The sequence below is a fragment of the Prionailurus viverrinus genome, chromosome A2 (genome assembly GCF_022837055.1).
Source record: "Prionailurus viverrinus isolate Anna chromosome A2, UM_Priviv_1.0, whole genome shotgun sequence".
In the NCBI taxonomy this organism is placed as follows: domain Eukaryota; kingdom Metazoa; phylum Chordata; class Mammalia; order Carnivora; family Felidae; genus Prionailurus; species Prionailurus viverrinus.
In genome coordinates this window covers 121,077,751-121,095,949 of record NC_062562.1, presented here as the reverse complement: position 1 = coordinate 121,095,949, position 18,199 = coordinate 121,077,751, and the positions used below count along the sequence as shown (strand labels likewise).

The window sequence follows — 18,199 nt, the reverse complement described above, 5'->3', positions numbered from 1 at the left end:
AGCAGAGAGAGAGGGAGACACAGAATTTGAAGCAGGCTCCAGGCTCTGAGCTGTCAGCACAAAGCCCGATGCGGGGCTTGAACTCACAAACTGTGAGATCATGACCTGGGCCGAAGTCGGATGCTCGACAGACTGAGCCACCCAGGCGCCCCCATATAAAATGTATTTTAAAACATTATTCAGAGAAGTGTCCATAGGCCACAGTAGACCCATGGACACATGACACAAAATGACCAAGAATCCATGCATTAGACTATTTGAATTACTGAATAATTTCTAGATCCTCCCCACCCCCAACCATAGACCACCTTTGGAGAGTGAGTTATGAGTTATGAGTTTAGCTCTCAAGTAGCCTTGAAGTGTATTTCGAGTTCATGACCTTGGCAATTCTAACTACTGCTATCGCCATACACAAGTGACATAGTGCAGAGATTAAAAGATTGGATACAGCTCTAGACCCTGTTCCACCACTTACTATCTGTGTGACCTTGGGCAAGTTACTTAACCTCTCCAAGAGGTTCTTCATCAAGGAAGTGGGGATAACATTAATCTCTCTCTCTCTCATGAAAAGATTAGTTGCTAGGATTCAATGAGATAATGCGTGTATCTATGTGTGTGTGTAGAAATATATATATATATATATATATCTCACTTGACTATATTGAATATATTTCATATATATTTCATATATCACTTGACACTTACCTGGCACCTAGTAAGCATGGAATAAATATTCCTACTGCCTCTCCTAGCGTTAATCTGTTTTCACAGGGCAAGAAGCTCTCTTCCCAGTCTAATAGGGTCCTAAATAGATACTATGTTTTAAAGGCTCAACTAAATGTTATTTATCAGAAAGGCTTGAAACTACAGCAGCTGTATCCTGTTGTAACTTTACTCAACAATTTCCGTGAGAGGTAGAAGAAATAGAGGGGCTGGGGACACAGTCCACATTTTGCCACATGGCAGTCTAATAATAATATATAAAAATACACTGAGTAACGAGATGTTTCTAAAGCAATGAGTCCCTTCTAGTCCAACAATAATCTGAAACATCCCTGTTGACAATAAATGAAGCGTCCAGCCTTTTTGTTTTTGTCTTTCTTCTGTGCCATTTGTACTGAGCCTCTAACATATGGAACCAGGGAAGCAGGGGACTATAGGAATTTAGATTTAAAGAGGGAAAAAATGTCTAGCAAAACAAAACCTCCAATTAGCTGGCCTCCTTTCTGCTCTTCTGCTGTCCTGCCTGGAGTATGTGGGTGTTTATTTTTGTTCCTAATATTTATTTTCTTCTGCGGCAACCAGAGTCCCAAGGTTTAGATTCTGGCACCAGCCCGGTCTTCTCAGAGCCGCGCGCCAGAGGGGCACTTCCCATTTTTGCTTTGGTTTCCGTTTAATTGCTTCTCTATATCCTCCCCACTTGCTGTTTTAGACACATGGCCCATCTCATCAGGTCTGTGTTGGACAGATGAGAAGAGCGTGACAGAGAACATGTTAAATTTTTTAAAGATTCCTTTTTGTGACTTTGGCAGCATCTGTAGGTGGTTTTGCTTTACTTTTTTTTTTTAATTAAAAATTGAAGAGTCGTTGAAAAAAAAATTAAAAAAAAAAAAAAAAAGAAAAAGGGGGCGCCTGGGTGGTGCAGTCGGTTGAGCGTCCGACTTCAACCAGGTCACGATCTCGCGGTCCGTGAGTTCGAGCCCCGCGTCGGGCTCTGGGCTGATGGCTCGGAGCCTGGAGCCTGTTTCCGATTCTGTGTCTCCCTCTCTCTCTGCCCCTCCCCCGTTCATGCTCTGTCTCTCTCTGTCCCAAAAATAAATAAACGTTGAAAAAAAAAATTTAAAAATTGAAGAGTAACCAAAGAGTAAATATAACACTTGTGTGAGATAAAACAAATAATGATGAATGAACACCTTTGTACTTACCAGCCAGCTTAAGAAATGCAGCATTACCAAGAACTTACCTTCCCCAATCCCACTCCCTTCCCTCATTGCCTCTGGAGGTAAACCACCGTCCTGGATTTTGATTTTATCATCCGTTTCCTTTTTTATTGGATTTTTAAAGCTTATTTGTTTATTTTTGAGAGAGAGAGAGTGAGCACAAGCAGGGTAGGGGCAGAGAGAGAGGGAGCGAGAATTCCAAGCAGGCTTCATGCTAACACAGAGCCTGACGCGGGGTTCGAACCCATGAACTATGAGATCATGACCTGAGCTGAAATCAAGAGTCGGGTGCTCAACCGACTGAGCCACCCAGGCACCACCCCCACCCCATCCTTTTCCTTTTATAAAAAAAATTAAGTTTTACTACAGATATGCATCTCCATAAACAATATTTTTCTTTTCATGTTTAATTTGATATAAAAGGACTTACTCTATATGTCTTTTGTAATAACATGCTTATGCTGTTCAGTGCTTTCTGAGATTCATCCATGTCAATAGGTTCGGTTGTGCTTTGTTTCTTTTTCATTGCTGCATAGTATTCCACGGCATGATTATACCATTCATCCATTCCTCTGCTGGACACATGGGTTGTTGCCAGTTTTTCTGCTACTACAAACATTGCTGCTGTGAACGTTCTTGAACATATGTCCTTGTGCCTGTGTGCAAGAGCTTCTAAGAATAATGCCTAGAAGTGGCACTGATGAGTTCACAGGGTTTGAGCATCTGCAGCTTCCTCAGATAACGCCAAACTGTTTTCCAAACGGATTATATTCTTGCCAGTAATGTATAAGAGATATGATTATTTCACTTTCTCACCAACTCTTGGACTTCGTCTTAGTCCTCTCTCCTGTGGGCTTGTTTGGTTGAAGGGGGGCTTAATGCCCTTTCTCACGTCTGCCATTCAGTTTGTCTTCTTTCTCTCTTGCCGTCTTTCCCGTCTTCTCTGGCTATCATCAAATGGAAAGGCTTCCACACACGGTGAAAGGCTGAAGTGAACACATCGTGTCCAAGTCTTGGCACTGCTCTGGTTAGGCAGATGCATTTTTCTCTCTGGATGTCCAGGGCTAAGGTTGGCTACCGAAATACCCAGCTTAAAAAAAAATAAGAAATTTAGTTCCTCAGCCCCTTTTCACTTCAACTCACCAGCAGTGACTGAATATAAGAAGCAACTGAAAAAAGTAGACGTGGGCACCTGGTTGCCTCAGTCGGTTAAGCGTCTGACTTCGGCTTACGTCATGATCTCACAGCTGGTGAGTTCAAGCCCTGTGTCAGGCTCCATACTGATGGCTCAGAGCCTGGAGCCTGCTTTGGATTCTTCTCTCCTTCTCTCTCTGCCCCTCTCCCGCTCCTGCTCTGTCCCAGTCATTCTCAAATAAACGTTAAAAAAAGTGTAATAAATTTTTAAAAAGCAAACAGATTTTAATGTACGCCACGGATTTGCAGGCAAGACCTAGACCATTGGGAGGAGAGTCTGAATCTTTTCCCAGCACATCAAAAATACCCCCACTTCCATTACTTTCCCACTGAGACAAGAAGGAGGTGAAGTGACTTAGCCAGTTGCTTTGCTATGTGTCTTGCCAGAAAATTAAGAAGACTAGTAATTGATAAGTATTACTAGCATTCGCCGCATCTGCTTTATAGATCCCTCTCAGCAGCCTGACTTGATTCATATCCTAGTGCTTGACACAGAAACCGCAAAGAACTATTTAACGAGAAAGACACCGATTTTATATAACACAGTAAAAAAAAAAAACCCGTATAGCCTTTTGGGCACATTTTTAAAAAGATGGCTCCCTTACTTTATACATTCGGAAACGAAACTGTGTTTGCTTTGTGGTGTTTTAAGAAAAGGCACAGGCTTTAGAAGATGCTATTCAAGAACACTCTGTGTTTTAAGTTGTGGTTTAAATTTTTTTTTTTCCTTTGACAATAGCTGGTCTTCCAGCTAGAGTGGTCCTCCTCTCCACTCTACTCGTCTCTCGGTGCTTTTTCCAAATGCCAGTCTGATCATGTTTTCCCTTATTCAAACCTCCTCACGGAATCCCCGCTACCTGTAGAATAAAGCCTGAAGTCTCTCCATAGAGTAGTAAAGAGGTTAGTCTGGCCTGGGCTTTCTTCCCCCCACCTGAATTCTCACCCTCCCTCCTTCTCCATTAGAATCCTAAAGAACGAAACAAAACACCTTATAATTCCCCAGACCCACCTTGCTGTTTTATTAGTCAGCAATCCCCCTGGAAAGGCCCTTTCTGCTCCTCTGGCTGCCCAGAAAACCCCCATTTGCCTTTCAGGGATAAGAACTACCTCTAGGGGGCTCGGTCAGTAGAGTATGCCACTCTTGATCTTGTCATGAGTTTGAGCCCCATTCGAACATAGAGATTACAAATAAATAAGTAAATAAATAAATAAATTGACCTCTAGGAAGCCCTCCTTCTCCCAGAATACCTCCTGCTCTACATCTCTATGTACATCTTCTAGTGCATGTACCTCACTGGGGTTTCTCTTTAGTTTACCTCCTTAATTGCCTTTCTCCCCTCCTTGACACTGAGCTCCTTGAAGACAAGAATACGATATCATTTATCTCTACATGTAGCAAACCCCTTAGCACCGTTCCCAGCACCCAGTAAATGTCCAGTGAATGAAAATCAAATTGGCCCCTACCTTATATTCACGCCCATTCGTGTGTGTGTGTGTGTGTGTGTGTGTGTGTGTGTGAAAAATGCAATTCTCAAGGAGTGCTGTGGTTGCCTACCAATTGCATGTACCGAAGTGTCTTCTAGGAAATAGACTAGGTGTGCTAAGATCATGAATGGTTCAAAGCAATTCCCTTCAAACGAAAGGATGCCCTGTTCATGTCAGCTGAAGACGATTTCCTTTCTGTGTTACACAGGAGAAGAAAGGAGAAATATTCTGGGAAATAAACGTATGGGAGGAGTAGAGAAGTTTCATTATCTCAGTGGCTGACTAGAATGTCCTGTCCTTTAAAAAAATTGAGTTTTTGGTGTTTGGGTTTTTTTTTTTTCCTAAAAAAAAAGAAAAACAAAAAACCCCACACAGCTTGCTTCCTGAAAACAAAGGAAATAATAAACAATAGCGACTCCCAATTTTACTCTGATTATTTGCCAAGAGTCATCTTAGTTCATGTGGTTCTATTTCATTAGAGAGGGCTGATTAGCATAAAAAGAATGCTTCTAAATTAAGCTACCCAAATATGCAGTTAGTTAATACTCAGGGAGCTAATTTATTGTATTATTTAAAATACAAATTGGGTAGCAAATCTATTTACTGAGGTATAACAGCTAGGCAATGATGCATAATTTTCTCTTAGCTGTTGAGTGGTTTTTAATATCTATTGAAATTTAACAGAGAACCATTTCATTATGAGAAGTGAATAAATACTAAGAAGACTAACGTTTAAAGTATTATCCACACATGGAGAATAGGTTTTAAAACTTAATGATATTTGAGGAACAAAGGGAACTGGGGTTGCTTTTTAAACGGCAACATTTTGTGTTTCAATTTGAAGTGTAACCAGATCCACAAAATTGCTTGTGGAAATGTTAAACAGAGCCAAAAAATAAACAAGGTGGAGGGTGGAGTGGGGCCGAGAAAAGGGCAAGAATGAAATAAAGTTGTGTTAAGAAACCGCCACATCATCAACTGGACCAAAGGCACTACCTGTGCCTGGGACAGTCTTTGCTTTGCTAGTGAAAACCATGTGCCTTGTTTTATTTCAACCAATAACATCATGAAAATGTTGTGATCATTGGCGTGTCCCATATCCTCAATTCCTGGGGATATTTTTGGGTCTGGGGTCCCCTTAGGCTGTGGGTCAGGAGCACAGTGGAATCTAGGTACCCTTTCTAGTCAGTAGTTGTCCCAAACGGACCAGCTTTGGGGTGTTGCAAGGGATCTACTACAAACAGAAGCATCCATGAATGTTGTGGTGTGGTCTTGAAACTCTTATTGCCTATTATACCAGAACTCAGTGGGGGTAGGCAGGACTGGAAGCAGGCAGCAGGACCTTCTCATCTTTCTGCAAATATTTGAAACCCTGCCCATCTGATTTCCTAAGCCAAGATCTCAGAGACGTTTTAGACCTTATAATTTATTGATTTGAGTAGATATTTCTTTTATTTATTTTGGGACAGAGAAAGAATGCTCTAATGTTTCATCTTTCCCCAGGAGAGCCAAGATGTCAGAGAACCAGTGGTCGGAAGGTAAACTGGCTTGGGAGAGGGGGGGGGACATTGATCTGTAGTGTTTGCCCATTTTCGTGGTGTAAATATTCCACTGTGGTTGATTTCAGGCTACCAACATAACACCACTGAACGTGGAGTTGGGCAGCAGTAGACACAATCGGCTGTCCTGAGCCAGTGCCAGAGCTCCAGCACACAATGCTAGAGCCTCCCTGCACTGATGTTTGTAGGAGGTCAACCTTCAGCGGGATGGCTGGCTCTTGTCTCCCTGTTCCCCAGAAGGCAGCGAGTCGGACTCTACGTACTCGATACACCCCCAGTAGAGAGCATTTGCTGCCGTAACGTCTGCCCTCTGCTCCCTGGCGCCCCCCTTCTCTCCTCCCAAAGAAAACTACAAACAGATCATAAAGCTAGATATTGAGTACGAGTAATTAATGAACTAGATTTTGTGCTCTTTACCCTCTTGTGGATTTCACATATAAAACTGGACATGGAGGAAGTGAAGTTTCGATTGCTTTTTTTAACTGCATCAAATCCTAGGTTGTAAAGTGAGTTCTTCAAAGGGGATAAAAACAGACAGAATGGCTTTTTGCCATTCTGCTAAGACAAGTGAGGTCTTGCTTGCTTGACATTTCTATGTGGGGAGAAGAGGGTGTTTGGCATTGCAAGTGGTAAAAGGGGGTGGGGGGAAAGGATGGGACGGATCATGATGTTGGCAGGTTTAAGGGATAAAATTCACTCTAGACAGTTAAGTCAAGCATATTGACAGACGTTTGAGCTCACATTCAATCTGCTTTCTTACTTTAATTGGGACCTTTCCCGTGGGAAGGAAGGATTCATAGCATGGAAATAAAGAAAGCCTGGAAGAGAATTTTTGTCCCTCCTGAACAATATAATTCTTCTTCTGAACAAGTATAGTACTACATTTTATATTTATTAGTGTTGTAACTTCTGATCTTACTCCACTCTTAAAGGGAAAACATACTCCTCTGACGATAAAAAAGGAGATAATAGTCTGATGACCATTGCATGAGTGTTGATATATGTCTGTATGGCACACGGTACAAGCTTACTATGTATTTACCAACTGAGTGCTGTGCAATGTTTAATATGCATCTCTTTGAATCCATACAAAAAGTTAGATATTCTTAGAGTTTGCCTGACCCTTTTTCAACTTTAACAGTTTGAAGATCCCATATTCCCAGGAATCCCTCCGGTCAGGGCAGACTGGGACAACTGGTCACCCTAATTTTTACCTTCATTTTTACAGATGAGAAAATTGAAGCAGTTAAGTCCCTGTGCCAAAGTCAAGGGGCTGGACTCAAATCCAGATCTGCTGAATCCTGAGTTCATGCTTTTGACCACTAAGCCGAATTGCTTCCTACGACACTGTCCTGTGCTTTAGTTTTCCACTGACAAAAATGATCAAGGGGGAGAAGGTTCTAACCTTAGTCATTCATACCAACATTGCTGAAATTAACATAGAAATTCTTGGAGCTGATTTAAAGAGAATTTCCATGACTTTTTTTTTTTTAATCAGAGACATTCATAGCACATTGAAACATCTAACTGATTTGATCTGGTGAGATTAGGCTAAGAGATGTGATTGAAGGGCCTTCATCTCTGAGGCATTCATTTTGTGCCTCTCTAAAAAGATGGGGGGGGGTATGACTTGATCACCAGATTTCTTCTCATTTCAAGGCTCCCTGATTGTCAGGAGTCTGTTTTTCATGTTACACAGAAAGGTCTCTGCCATTTATTCTCATCCTTCTATCTTGTGTTTTCCTTTGGAGACAAAATGTCTTTTTTTTTAAAAAAACCACTATTACCTTGTTAATAATACATTGTTTTATCATCTCTCCTTTAATTTTATTTTGTGTTAATTTTTAAATTTTAATTCTAGTATAGTTAACGTATAATATTATATTAGCTTCAGGTGTACAATATAATGATTCAACAATGCTATCCATAACTCAGAGCCCATCATGATAAGTGCACTTTTAATCCCTTTCACCTATTTCACCCATCCCCCCACCCATGTCCCCTCTGTTACGATCAGTTTGTTTTCTATAGTTAAGAGTCTCTTTCTTGGTTTCTCTCTCTCTCTCTCTCTTTTTTCTTTGTTCATATGTTTTGTTTCCTAAATTCCATATATGAGTGAAATCGTCTGGTATTTGTCTTTCTCTAACTTATTTTACTTTAACATTATAGTCTCTAGCTCCCTCCATGTCATTGCAAATGGCAAAATTTCATTGTTTCTTCATGGCTGAGTAATATTCCACTGCATATGTATACCACATCTTCTTTATCCATTCGTCTGTCGATGGACACTTGAGCTATTTCCATCACTTGGCTATTGTAGATAATGCTGCAATAAATGTAGGGATATTATCCATCCTTTGACCATGTCCTTAGAGATTACAACACACGTGCGGATTTAAGAAAGTTGACTTTGATATCATATGATTTCACTCACATGTGGTCTTTCAAAAACAAAACAGATGAACATAGGAGAAGGGAAGGAAAAATAAGATAAAAACAGAGATGGAGGCAAACCATAAGAGACTCTTTTTTTTTTTAATTTTTTTTTCAACGTTTATTTATTTTTAGGACAGAGAGAGACAGAGCATGAACGGGGAAGGGGCAGAGAGAGAGGGAGACACAGAATCGGAAACAAGCTCCAGGCTCTGAGCCATCAGCCCAGAGCCCGACGCGGGGCTCGAACTCACAGACCGCGAGACTGTGACCTGGCTGAAGTCGGACGCTTAACCGACTGCGCCACCCAGGCGCCCCAAGAGACTCTTAAATACAGAGAACAAACTGAGGGTTGCTGGAGGGGAGTTGGGTAGTGTGATGGGCTAGATAGGTGATGGGTATTAATGAGGGCACTTTGGAGATGAGCACTGGGTGTTTACTAAATTCTATTCCTGAGACAATTATTACAGTGGATGTTAACTAACTTGGATTTAAATTTTAAAAAAATAATAAAAAGGGGCTTAGTCAGTTAAGTGTCCGACTTCGGCTCAGATCATGATCTTGCGGTTTGTGAGTTGAGCCCTGCATCGGGCTCTGTGCTGACAGCTCAGAGCCTGGAGCCTGCTTCAAAGTCTGTGTCTCCCTCTCTCTCTGCCCCTTCCCTGTTCATGCTCTGTCTCTCTCTCTCTCTCAAAAATAAATAAAACATTAAAATAAATAATAAATAAATAAATAAATAATTTAAAAAACAAACAGAAAGTTGGCTTTGAATCAGTGCATTTATCATTTGCCAGATATGCAAATACCTGAAAATACCTTAACTCTGTGCCACCTTTTGTGCAACTGTTGTCTTTTTTGTTTTGTTTTGTTTTAACTTCTATGTGGTTTGTACTCCACAAGACATTATTATTATTGCCATCCATTTATTTTTATGTACACATGTAGATTCTCCATTGCTTTTCATTCTCCTCCGTGTTTGCATGTTTCCATTAGGGACCATTACCCTTCTGTCTGAAGAACAATCTTCAAACCTTTCTTTACACACCTGCCGGCAAGACCTTTCTCCAGTTTTTTCTTTCCTTGAAAATATCTGTATGCGGTCATTTACATGGACATTCTAGGTTGTAGCTGTTTTCTTTTCTAACTTGAAAGATAGGATTTCACAGTCTTCTAGCTCCCATTGTTTCCGTTAACTAGTCAGCTTTCTTGTTTCTTTGAAGTTATTGAAAGTGCGATTTCTTTTTCTGGCAACTTTTAAGATTTTCTCTCTGTCTTTGGTGTTAACAGTTTACCGTTGTGTGCCCAGATGTGGTCAGTTTTCTTTGGATTTTTCCCACGTAGTTTCGTAGAGCTCCTCAAAGCTGTGGCTTGTTGACTTTTGCCAATTTTGGTGAGTTTTTTACTCACGGTCTCTAAACTTTACTATTTCTTTTGTACTGTTCCTTCCTTCTCTTCTTATTCCAGGACTCCAGTTAAACACAGTTAAATATTTTGTCATCTCATGTCTTTTTTTTTTTTTCCTCCGTGTTTTCCATAACTTCTTAAATAATTTGGTCATGGTTATTTTATAAAATTTTTTTTTCAACGTTTATTTATTTTTGGGACAGAGAGAGACAGAGCATGAACGGGGGAGGGGCAGAGAGAGAGGGAGACACAGAATCGGAAACAGGCTCCAGGCTCTGAGCCATCAGCCCAGAGCCCGACGCGGGGCTCGAACTCACGGACCGCGAGATCGTGACCTGGCTGAAGTCGGACGCTTAACCGACTGCGCCACCCAGGCGCCCCTGGTCATGGTTATTTTAAAATCTATCCCTGATAGCTCCAGTATCTGGATCCCTGTGGTCTCTTTCTGTTTTCTGCTTTTTCCCTTGGTCTCTGGACCTTTGATCTTATCTTTTGGCATGCCCACTACGTTTTCTTGAATGCTGGACAAAATGTATGAAAAATGATGTTATCTTTCTTCAAAAAAGGCTTTTTTTTTTTTTCTGAAAGCCAGTTAGTATAAGGGCGGATCATCTGGCTTCAGTCAGGGGCTCACATGGCGAGTGGGTGCTAGAGTTCAGGTTTTGGAGGGCTAACCTTGTCTTTGATGGGTCTAACAGAAAGCCTGTGATGTTCACCTCCATGACAAGCCTGCAATTTCAAATCACATCTTTTGTTTCTTTGGGGTTTTCTTTCTTTCTATTTTTTGGTCTCCCAGACACCCTAAGCCTTGCTTCGCTTTTCATCCTTTTATCTGTCACTTTTTTTTTTTTTTTTTTTTGGCTTCTTGGCAAGAGAAGCTTAGGCATTGGTGAGTTTCTCAGAGAGAAAAGCAGCACAAAATGTTAGGTTCACTTCTCCGCGATTCTCTTTTCTCCATGGTCTTGGCCTCTCAAGCCCTCGTTGCTTTCTGATAGTTTTCAAACAGCGTTTTTTTTTTTTATCTTTTTTTTTTAAATGTTTTATTTATTTTTAAGAGAGAGAGAAACAACGGGAGGGACAGAGACAGAGAGGGAGACACAGAATCCGAAGACAGGCTCCAGGCTCTGAGCTGTCAGCACAGAGCCCGACGCGGGGCTGGAATCCATGAACTGTGAGATCATGACCTGAGCCGAAGTCGGACACTTAACCGACTGAGCCACCCAGGCGCCCCAGCGTTCTTTTCTTTTTAATTCGGCTTTTGGTGTTCTTGTGGGGTGGGGTTGGTTTGACACATGCTATTGCATCATGGTCAAGAGTGGACATCTTGGGGCGCCTGGGTGGCTCAGTCGGTTAAGCATCTGACTTCGGCTCAGGTCATGATCTCACTGCTTGTGGGTTTGAGCCCCGCGTCGGGCTCTGTGCTGACAGCTTGGAGCCTGGACCCTGCTTTGGATTCTGTGTCTTCTCCTTCTCTCTGCTCCTTCTTTCCACCTCAAGAATAAATAAACATTAAAAAAAATTTTTTTTAAGTGGAAATCCTAAATTATGATATTGTTGTAACTGATTAAGTGAGATGGTATATCTAGGAGGCCCTTAGGGAACTGTCAATAGCATCAAAGCTATGTATTGGATACAAGGATGTGTTCCATTGTGATGGCTACATTTCGGTCAGCTAAAGCACCTTTCCCCGTTGTGTTCAATAATCCATTGCTACACTAGACACGTACACTGGTAAATCTCAAGTTTTCCCGGATGTTTTGGGAGCAGCTCTTAACTTTGACCTCTGCTTTTTTTTTTTTTCTTTTTTTTAGGGGAAGGGTTATCGTTGTTGGTTTTGATAACAAGCTGTGGCTTGTTTTTTTATTCTCATTCCCAAGTACCTTTTGTTTTTAGTATATTTTTTTCTTTCAGGGCCTATTTATTCCGTTTCTGCTCATGGTTACGGTCTGCAAATGAAAACGTTAAGATTTTGTAAATATGAAATAAGGTAAAAATAATAAAACAACTCTAGTATAAATCAGAAACCATAACAAGCAAGATTCTCTTCCAGGTTTGCATCGTCCTGTAGTGAAAAAAGAGATTTATAAATCTATCCCACATTGCTTGCTTCCCAAACTCACCTCTTTTTCTTCTTTCTTGGTTAATAGCATCTCCCCTTGCAAAGCTGGGACAGAAGCCTGAAATGGGGCGATGTGTGTATGTGCTGGGGGATGCTCTCACTTTACCTTTATGTCTGATTAGTCACTGATTTTGTTGGTTCCAGCCCGACATTCCTCTTCTCCTTCCCCTCCTCCCCATTTCTCCCGTGTGCCCACATCCTCTCTCCCCTGGACAGCTGGTCTCCAAATTTGCCTCCCTGCCTCAGTATCATTTCCTTCTAAATCAGCCCCCCCAATACACAAGAAGTCATCTTTCTATAATGCAAATCTGAGCATATCACTCACTACCATGCTTTAAACCCTTTAAGACATGTCCAGAAGAGGCAACTCCCTAGAGACAGAAGGCAGCCTAGTGATTTCCAGGGGCTGGCAGGGAGAGGAGAATGGGAAGAGATAGCTAATGGATATCAGGTTCCCTTTGGGGTGATGAAAACATTCTGCAACAAGATAGTGGTGACGGTTGCACAACATTGTGAATGCACTAAATGCTACTGTCCATTTAAAAATGGTTAGAAGGGTGGGGCGCCTGGGTGGCGCAGTCGGTTAAGCGTCCGACTTCAGCCAGGTCACGATCTCGCGGTCCGTGAGTTCGAGCCCCGCGTCGGGCTCTGGGCTGGTGGCTCAGAGCCTGGAGCCTGTTTCCGATTCTGTGTCTCCCTCTCTCTCTGCCCCTCCCCCATTCATGCTCTGTCTCTCTCTGTCCCAAAAATAAATAAACGTTGAAAAAAAAAATTTAAAAAAAAATAAAAATAAAATAAAAATGGTTAGAAGGGTGGGGCGCCTGGGTGGCTCCGTTGGTCGGGTGTCAGACCTCAGCTCAGGTCATGATCTTGTGGTTTGTGAGCCCAAGCCCCGCGTCAGGCTCTGTGCTGACAGTTCATGTGCGGAACCGCTCGTGGGCTGTGGGGTGTCTGTGCACTTTCGCACTCCTCTGTGTTTGCAAGGGCAGTTTCCTCTGGGTGTGGTCCCTCCCCCACCCCAGCCAGCATTGTCTGTCCAGATATCTGCTCCTCCAAGGCTCCCACGAAGTCTCCCCTGATACACCCACATCAACACGCCCAGTGTGAATTTCCCACTATATCTTGTCGCCTATAAAAGCACAACCGGGAAACCTTTACGGCCAGGTCCGTGTTTCTGGTTCCAGGGAGAATTATATCCTTCTCTAAAAATTAAAGTGGAATGAAGCTTGAAAGTGTTTGCATAACCCTTTTAAGATTCATGACACATTTGTGACCCCCTGGAACATCTGGAATACATGAGTTTAGAGGTTTCAGCTCTCGTGTAGAAACACCCAACATACGCAGTTTCTGTTGCTGAGACCAATTCTACCCAGGGAGCCTTGGGATTAATCTTGTCACATTTAAATATGGAATCATAGCCCTGTCGCATTTTGTTACACACCTCTAAAAACCGTGGCGTGGTTTGTGCCCTTGATTTGTGAGTGGTGAGCAGCTTGGCTATAAACAACAGAGTGATTTTTTTCGGCACTCAAAAATTTATCTTTTGGTTTTTTTCTGGCACTCGTAAATTTATTTTTGAAGTTAACATCAGTAAAATGCTCTATATTAATCTGCTAGGGAATATACTTTGAAAATTTTGTGACATGCGAAAACGACCTTGTTCCTAAATGAGTTTTTCCTTCCAATCTTCATGGCACCGTTTATGATGTGATTTGGTCCCGGGCTGGGGGGTCATGCAGGTTACTGAGAATAAGAATTGTTAACACCCAACCCAATCTCTTCTTCACCACTTGATTATCATGGTCATGGAAGTGTGTGCGTGTGTGTGTGTGTGCGCGCACGCATGCACGTGTGTGTGTGTGTGTGTGTGTGTGTGTAAATACCAAGAGGGCAGATGATGAGGAAGAAATACACTAAGGTGAGATCATGACTAGGTGTTAATTTCTGTTTGCGTTCTCTATTGATATAAATAGAGAATTGCCCGGTTTGCCACAGAATGGAAAAAGGTTTTCTAAACAGTGGTTCTCAAAGAGTAGTCTTTGGACCAACGGCATCAGCATTACCTTGGAATTGTTAGAAGCGTCAGGCCCTGCCCTGGACCTTCAGAGCTGGAAAGTCTAGGGGTTGGGGCTCAGCAATCTGTCTTAAGAAGCTCAAGCATCTTGGGGCACAGTCACGTTTGAAAGCCACTGTTTTCAGCAACCCACTCAAACCCAGATTTCTTGATGCTAATGTAGGAATACAAGGCTTTAGGGTAGTTTGATACAAGCATTTTGATCCTGGCTTTTGAATAGGGAGGACCATTGGAAAAATAATGACAATGGCTAATATTTATTGAGTTCCATCCCAGTCCAGACACCGTGCTAAGTGTTCCATGAATATTACTCCATTAATTTCTCACGTAATTCCCAACTATCCCAAGAGGTAATACTTTCTTCTCTCTTGTACAGTTAAGGAAACTGAGGCTCAGAGCAGGTAAATTACTTGTCCAGTGTCACACAGCTTGCTGTGCCTCAAGTCTTGCTCCTGCACACTGACTCCAAGCCACGCCATAAAGGCTCCCCCCCCCCCCCCCCCATTAGCTGCAGCTCTGGTCCTGGAGGCAGACTGACCTTTTAGCTCTTGGATTCAGCATACCACCGTTCCGGACCATTGCTGCCAAATTCATTTCCAGTCGAAGCAGCAGCTGGGTTTTGTCACAAACATGACTTTCTTAAGTGTCCTCAGCTGAGCTGAAGTGGCACAAAATCACTCATCAGATTTCTGCCAAGGCTGGAGATTTGGATGGGAATCTACAGGAGAGAATTCTAGCCTGGGATTGTGGGGGCAGCAAAAGTTTTCCTCCAGAGTCACCTACAGGGACTCATGTCACACGTATGTTCACTTTCAGTCTGTGACAAAGCAAGACATGTTGGGTTCCCAGATGCAAGCTTGAACACAAATGGTAGATGGGCTCCACTGTCATTGGAGCAAGGGACAAACGGCCATTGATGGAGTGTTGCATGAGGCAGGTGTTTCCAATCGCATGTGAGGGTCAAGTCCTAGCTCACGTCTGTAATGGTGGTCTGCTTCCCTTACCTGACTCAGAGGGCTGTTGAGAGATGGGTGAAATGTTCTGTGACTAAGCTGCAAAGTTTGGCTCAAATGTGAAGAATGATTGTACAAATACCGCGACTTGAATAAAAACGCTGGTGTCTGCATCAGAAGCCAGGTTCTAGCTTGTTCTCTCAGTTACGATTGTGTGACTTGGGCAAGCCTCCGAAGAGCTCCGTGTCACTCTGTCACCGAGGCTGGTGTGAATGGTGATCCCTACCATCTCTCTGCACACCTGGGCTAGCTGTGAGCTGCAAAGCAAAACTCATCTACTGATGTTGACCCCACTGGCCGCATGGCAAGGTTGTAAGATGCTGGGGGCTGGGGGTGGATTTGTAATATAATAAATGCACTACGGAAATATATCTGTACTCTTTTTCTGCCTCCGTTCCCTTCTTATTGAGACAGGTAAAACACACTACGAAGGGCCTCGTCAAAGTGGTCCTTACTTGCCGATTGTGACTTAGCAGCTAGAACGCGCTGAATGGGATCCCTCACTCCATCCACTACTGGCCGCTGTCCGGTTGCCACATGTGCCATAGAATATCTCAGGCTACAGTGACTCCCCCATGCAGGAGCCCTGCCAACACCCGCTGTCAGTTCTTTCCCTTTTGGTACTGAATCATGAAGGCCTCTCCTGGTCCTCTACTTGGGGCACTTGCTGCTGAGCCTACAGTCTTTCTGAGTACAAAGACCAGTACCCCCACCCTGACCCCACCCCTTTCTTAAATTAGTATGGCACCTAGCACTAGGGTCTGAATTCACCTTAACTATATGTGTTTAAGAATGTGTTGTACATCGGGGCGCCTGGGTGGGTCCGTCGGTTGGGCATCCGACTTCAGCTCAGGTCACGATCTCGCGGTCCGTGAGTTCGAGCCCCGCCGCGGGCTCCGGGCTGACAGCTCGGAGCCTGGAGCCTCCTTCCGATTCTGTGTCTCCTTGTCTCTCTGCTCCTCCCCTGCTCACGCTCTGTCTCTCTCTGTCTCAAAAATAAATAAAAACATTAAAAAAAAAAAAAAAAGAATGCGTTCTACATCTTGTTAGGTGACACAGGTAACCGTGCCATCCAAACTCAGTGAGTCCGTATTAAACACAAGTGCATTTCAGGGTGTGTTAATTTTACATAAAATCTGGGGGAAGTGTACTGATGCCCGCATTTTACTTTGAAACGTGTCAAAAAAGATAAGATGGATTAATAGATGGACAGTGAGAAAATGAGTACCGTGGGCGTTAACGAGAGAACCTAAGTGGTAAGTCTATGAAATTCTTTCAGATGTGCTGTATGTTTGAATAGTTTTCACAATAAAAGGTGGGGGGGGAAAGTAGTACTCTGTGCTACTCAAAACGATGGCCTTGTAACATTTCAGGTGTCAAAGACTTCCATTTATTGTCGTTTTAATTTTTTGGAGAATCCAAATATCCCCTGTATTAATGGCAAACGCTGAGATGCCAGGTAGAGAGCGCAGGGTGAGGGCCACATGGGTCAGCGGACTGAAGGGGGGGAATTGGGTGCATCCCTCCAGCTGGTTGTGGACCGACCTGGCCCCGGGGTAGTCCTCACCAGGTAAGAATAACCGACCACGGGGCAGCAGACGGCTCCCTCCCAAGAGGAGAAAGACAATTCTCACGCTTCATGCATGTGAAAGATGAACACAACTTTGTGTTAAAGTAGCTAACCACGGGGCGCCTGGGTGGCTCAGTCGGTTGAGCGTCCGACTTTGGCTCAGGTCATGATCTCACAGTTTGTGGGTTCGGGCCCCGCATCAGGCTCTGTGCTGACTGCTTGCTCAGAGCCTGGAGCCTGCTTCAGATTCTGTCTCCTTCTCTCTCTGCCCCTCCCCCGCTCACGCTTCGTCTCACTCTGTTTCTCAAAAATAAAATAAAAATGTAAAAAAAAAAAAATTAAAGTAGCTAACCACACACTTGTAGACCTTATCCTACCTTAACGTACCTGTTATGAAAGCTATCAAATCTAAGACAATCAGCATGCCCCAAAGGCCTGGATTGATAGAATATGTTCCGTATTTCATGTAAGCTTTAAAAACACTTTAATCTGAACTAAAATTTTCCCTTCATGTAGAACATCCATTTCTCTAACTTTTTTTTACCTTTTACTTTTCTTCTCCAAGGTAATTGTTCGAGGTGGAGGGCACATTTTACCCTACGACCAGCCGCTGAGATCTTTTGACATGATCAATCGATTTGTTTTCGAGAGAGGATGGGATCCTTATTGATGGATAAGCTGCTGTCCTAAAAAAAAAAAAAAAAAGGTCAGGGGACTTAATCTTTGAGAAGAAAACTTCCAAACCTGAAAATGTCGTATAAATAAGAAAAGTACCTTTTTATAGCTTTTTATAGCCTTAAAATGTTTCTCATCAATAAAAAATTATCCTTGAAACAAGTAAGGTTCTGTTTTGGGTGAGAGATGGCTCATTATAAAATTAACTGTAAGAAAATGCTATGCGGGGGCGCCGGTCGGTTAAGCGTCCGACCTCTGCTCAGGTCATGATCTCGCAGTTCATGAGTTCGAGCCCCATGTCGGGCTCTGTGCTGACAGCTCAGAACCTGGAGTCTGCTTCAGATTCTGTGTCTCTCTGTCTCTCTCTGCCCTCCCCCTGCTCACGCTGTGTCTCTGTTTGTCTGTCTCTCTCTCGAAAATAAATAAACAAAAAAAAATTTTTTTAAGAAAATGCTACCCGTGATTAGGAATGGTATCTTGTGACCGAAAGGATGGGAAGAATGGATTCAGAGACAGTGTTTCAGATGGAAACAGATAAACGGAAGGCGGAGGTCTTGAATAGGAATTTTAAATTCCTTCTAAGAGTGTGTGCAAAGTGCAGCAGGGGAGTAAAGTTGTCACAACATTTTGTTCTGTAAGTAACAATAGAGTTTGTCATAGTGTGGTAGCTTGGAATTCTTTGAAATAGAAATTTTACATATAAAAGTAACAATGCGCCAACTGGCAATACGTA

The 18,199-nt window shown here is 42.8% G+C and overlaps 1 protein-coding gene across 3 annotated transcripts in view; it reads left to right on the top strand.

Annotated features, from left to right (window-relative positions):
* Positions 1 to 17,496, top strand: part of CPVL (carboxypeptidase vitellogenic like) — a 118,924-nt gene extending 101,428 nt beyond the window's left edge. For all 3 annotated transcript variants that reach the window (XM_047849033.1, XM_047849031.1, XM_047849030.1), the window contains one exon: positions 17,357 to 17,496. In XM_047849033.1, the coding sequence (XP_047704989.1) occupies positions 17,357 to 17,461 (105 nt within the window). In that variant the 3' untranslated portion in view covers positions 17,462 to 17,496. The remainder of the gene's footprint in view (positions 1 to 17,356) is intronic.
* Positions 17,497 to 18,199: the final 703 nt, after the last annotated feature.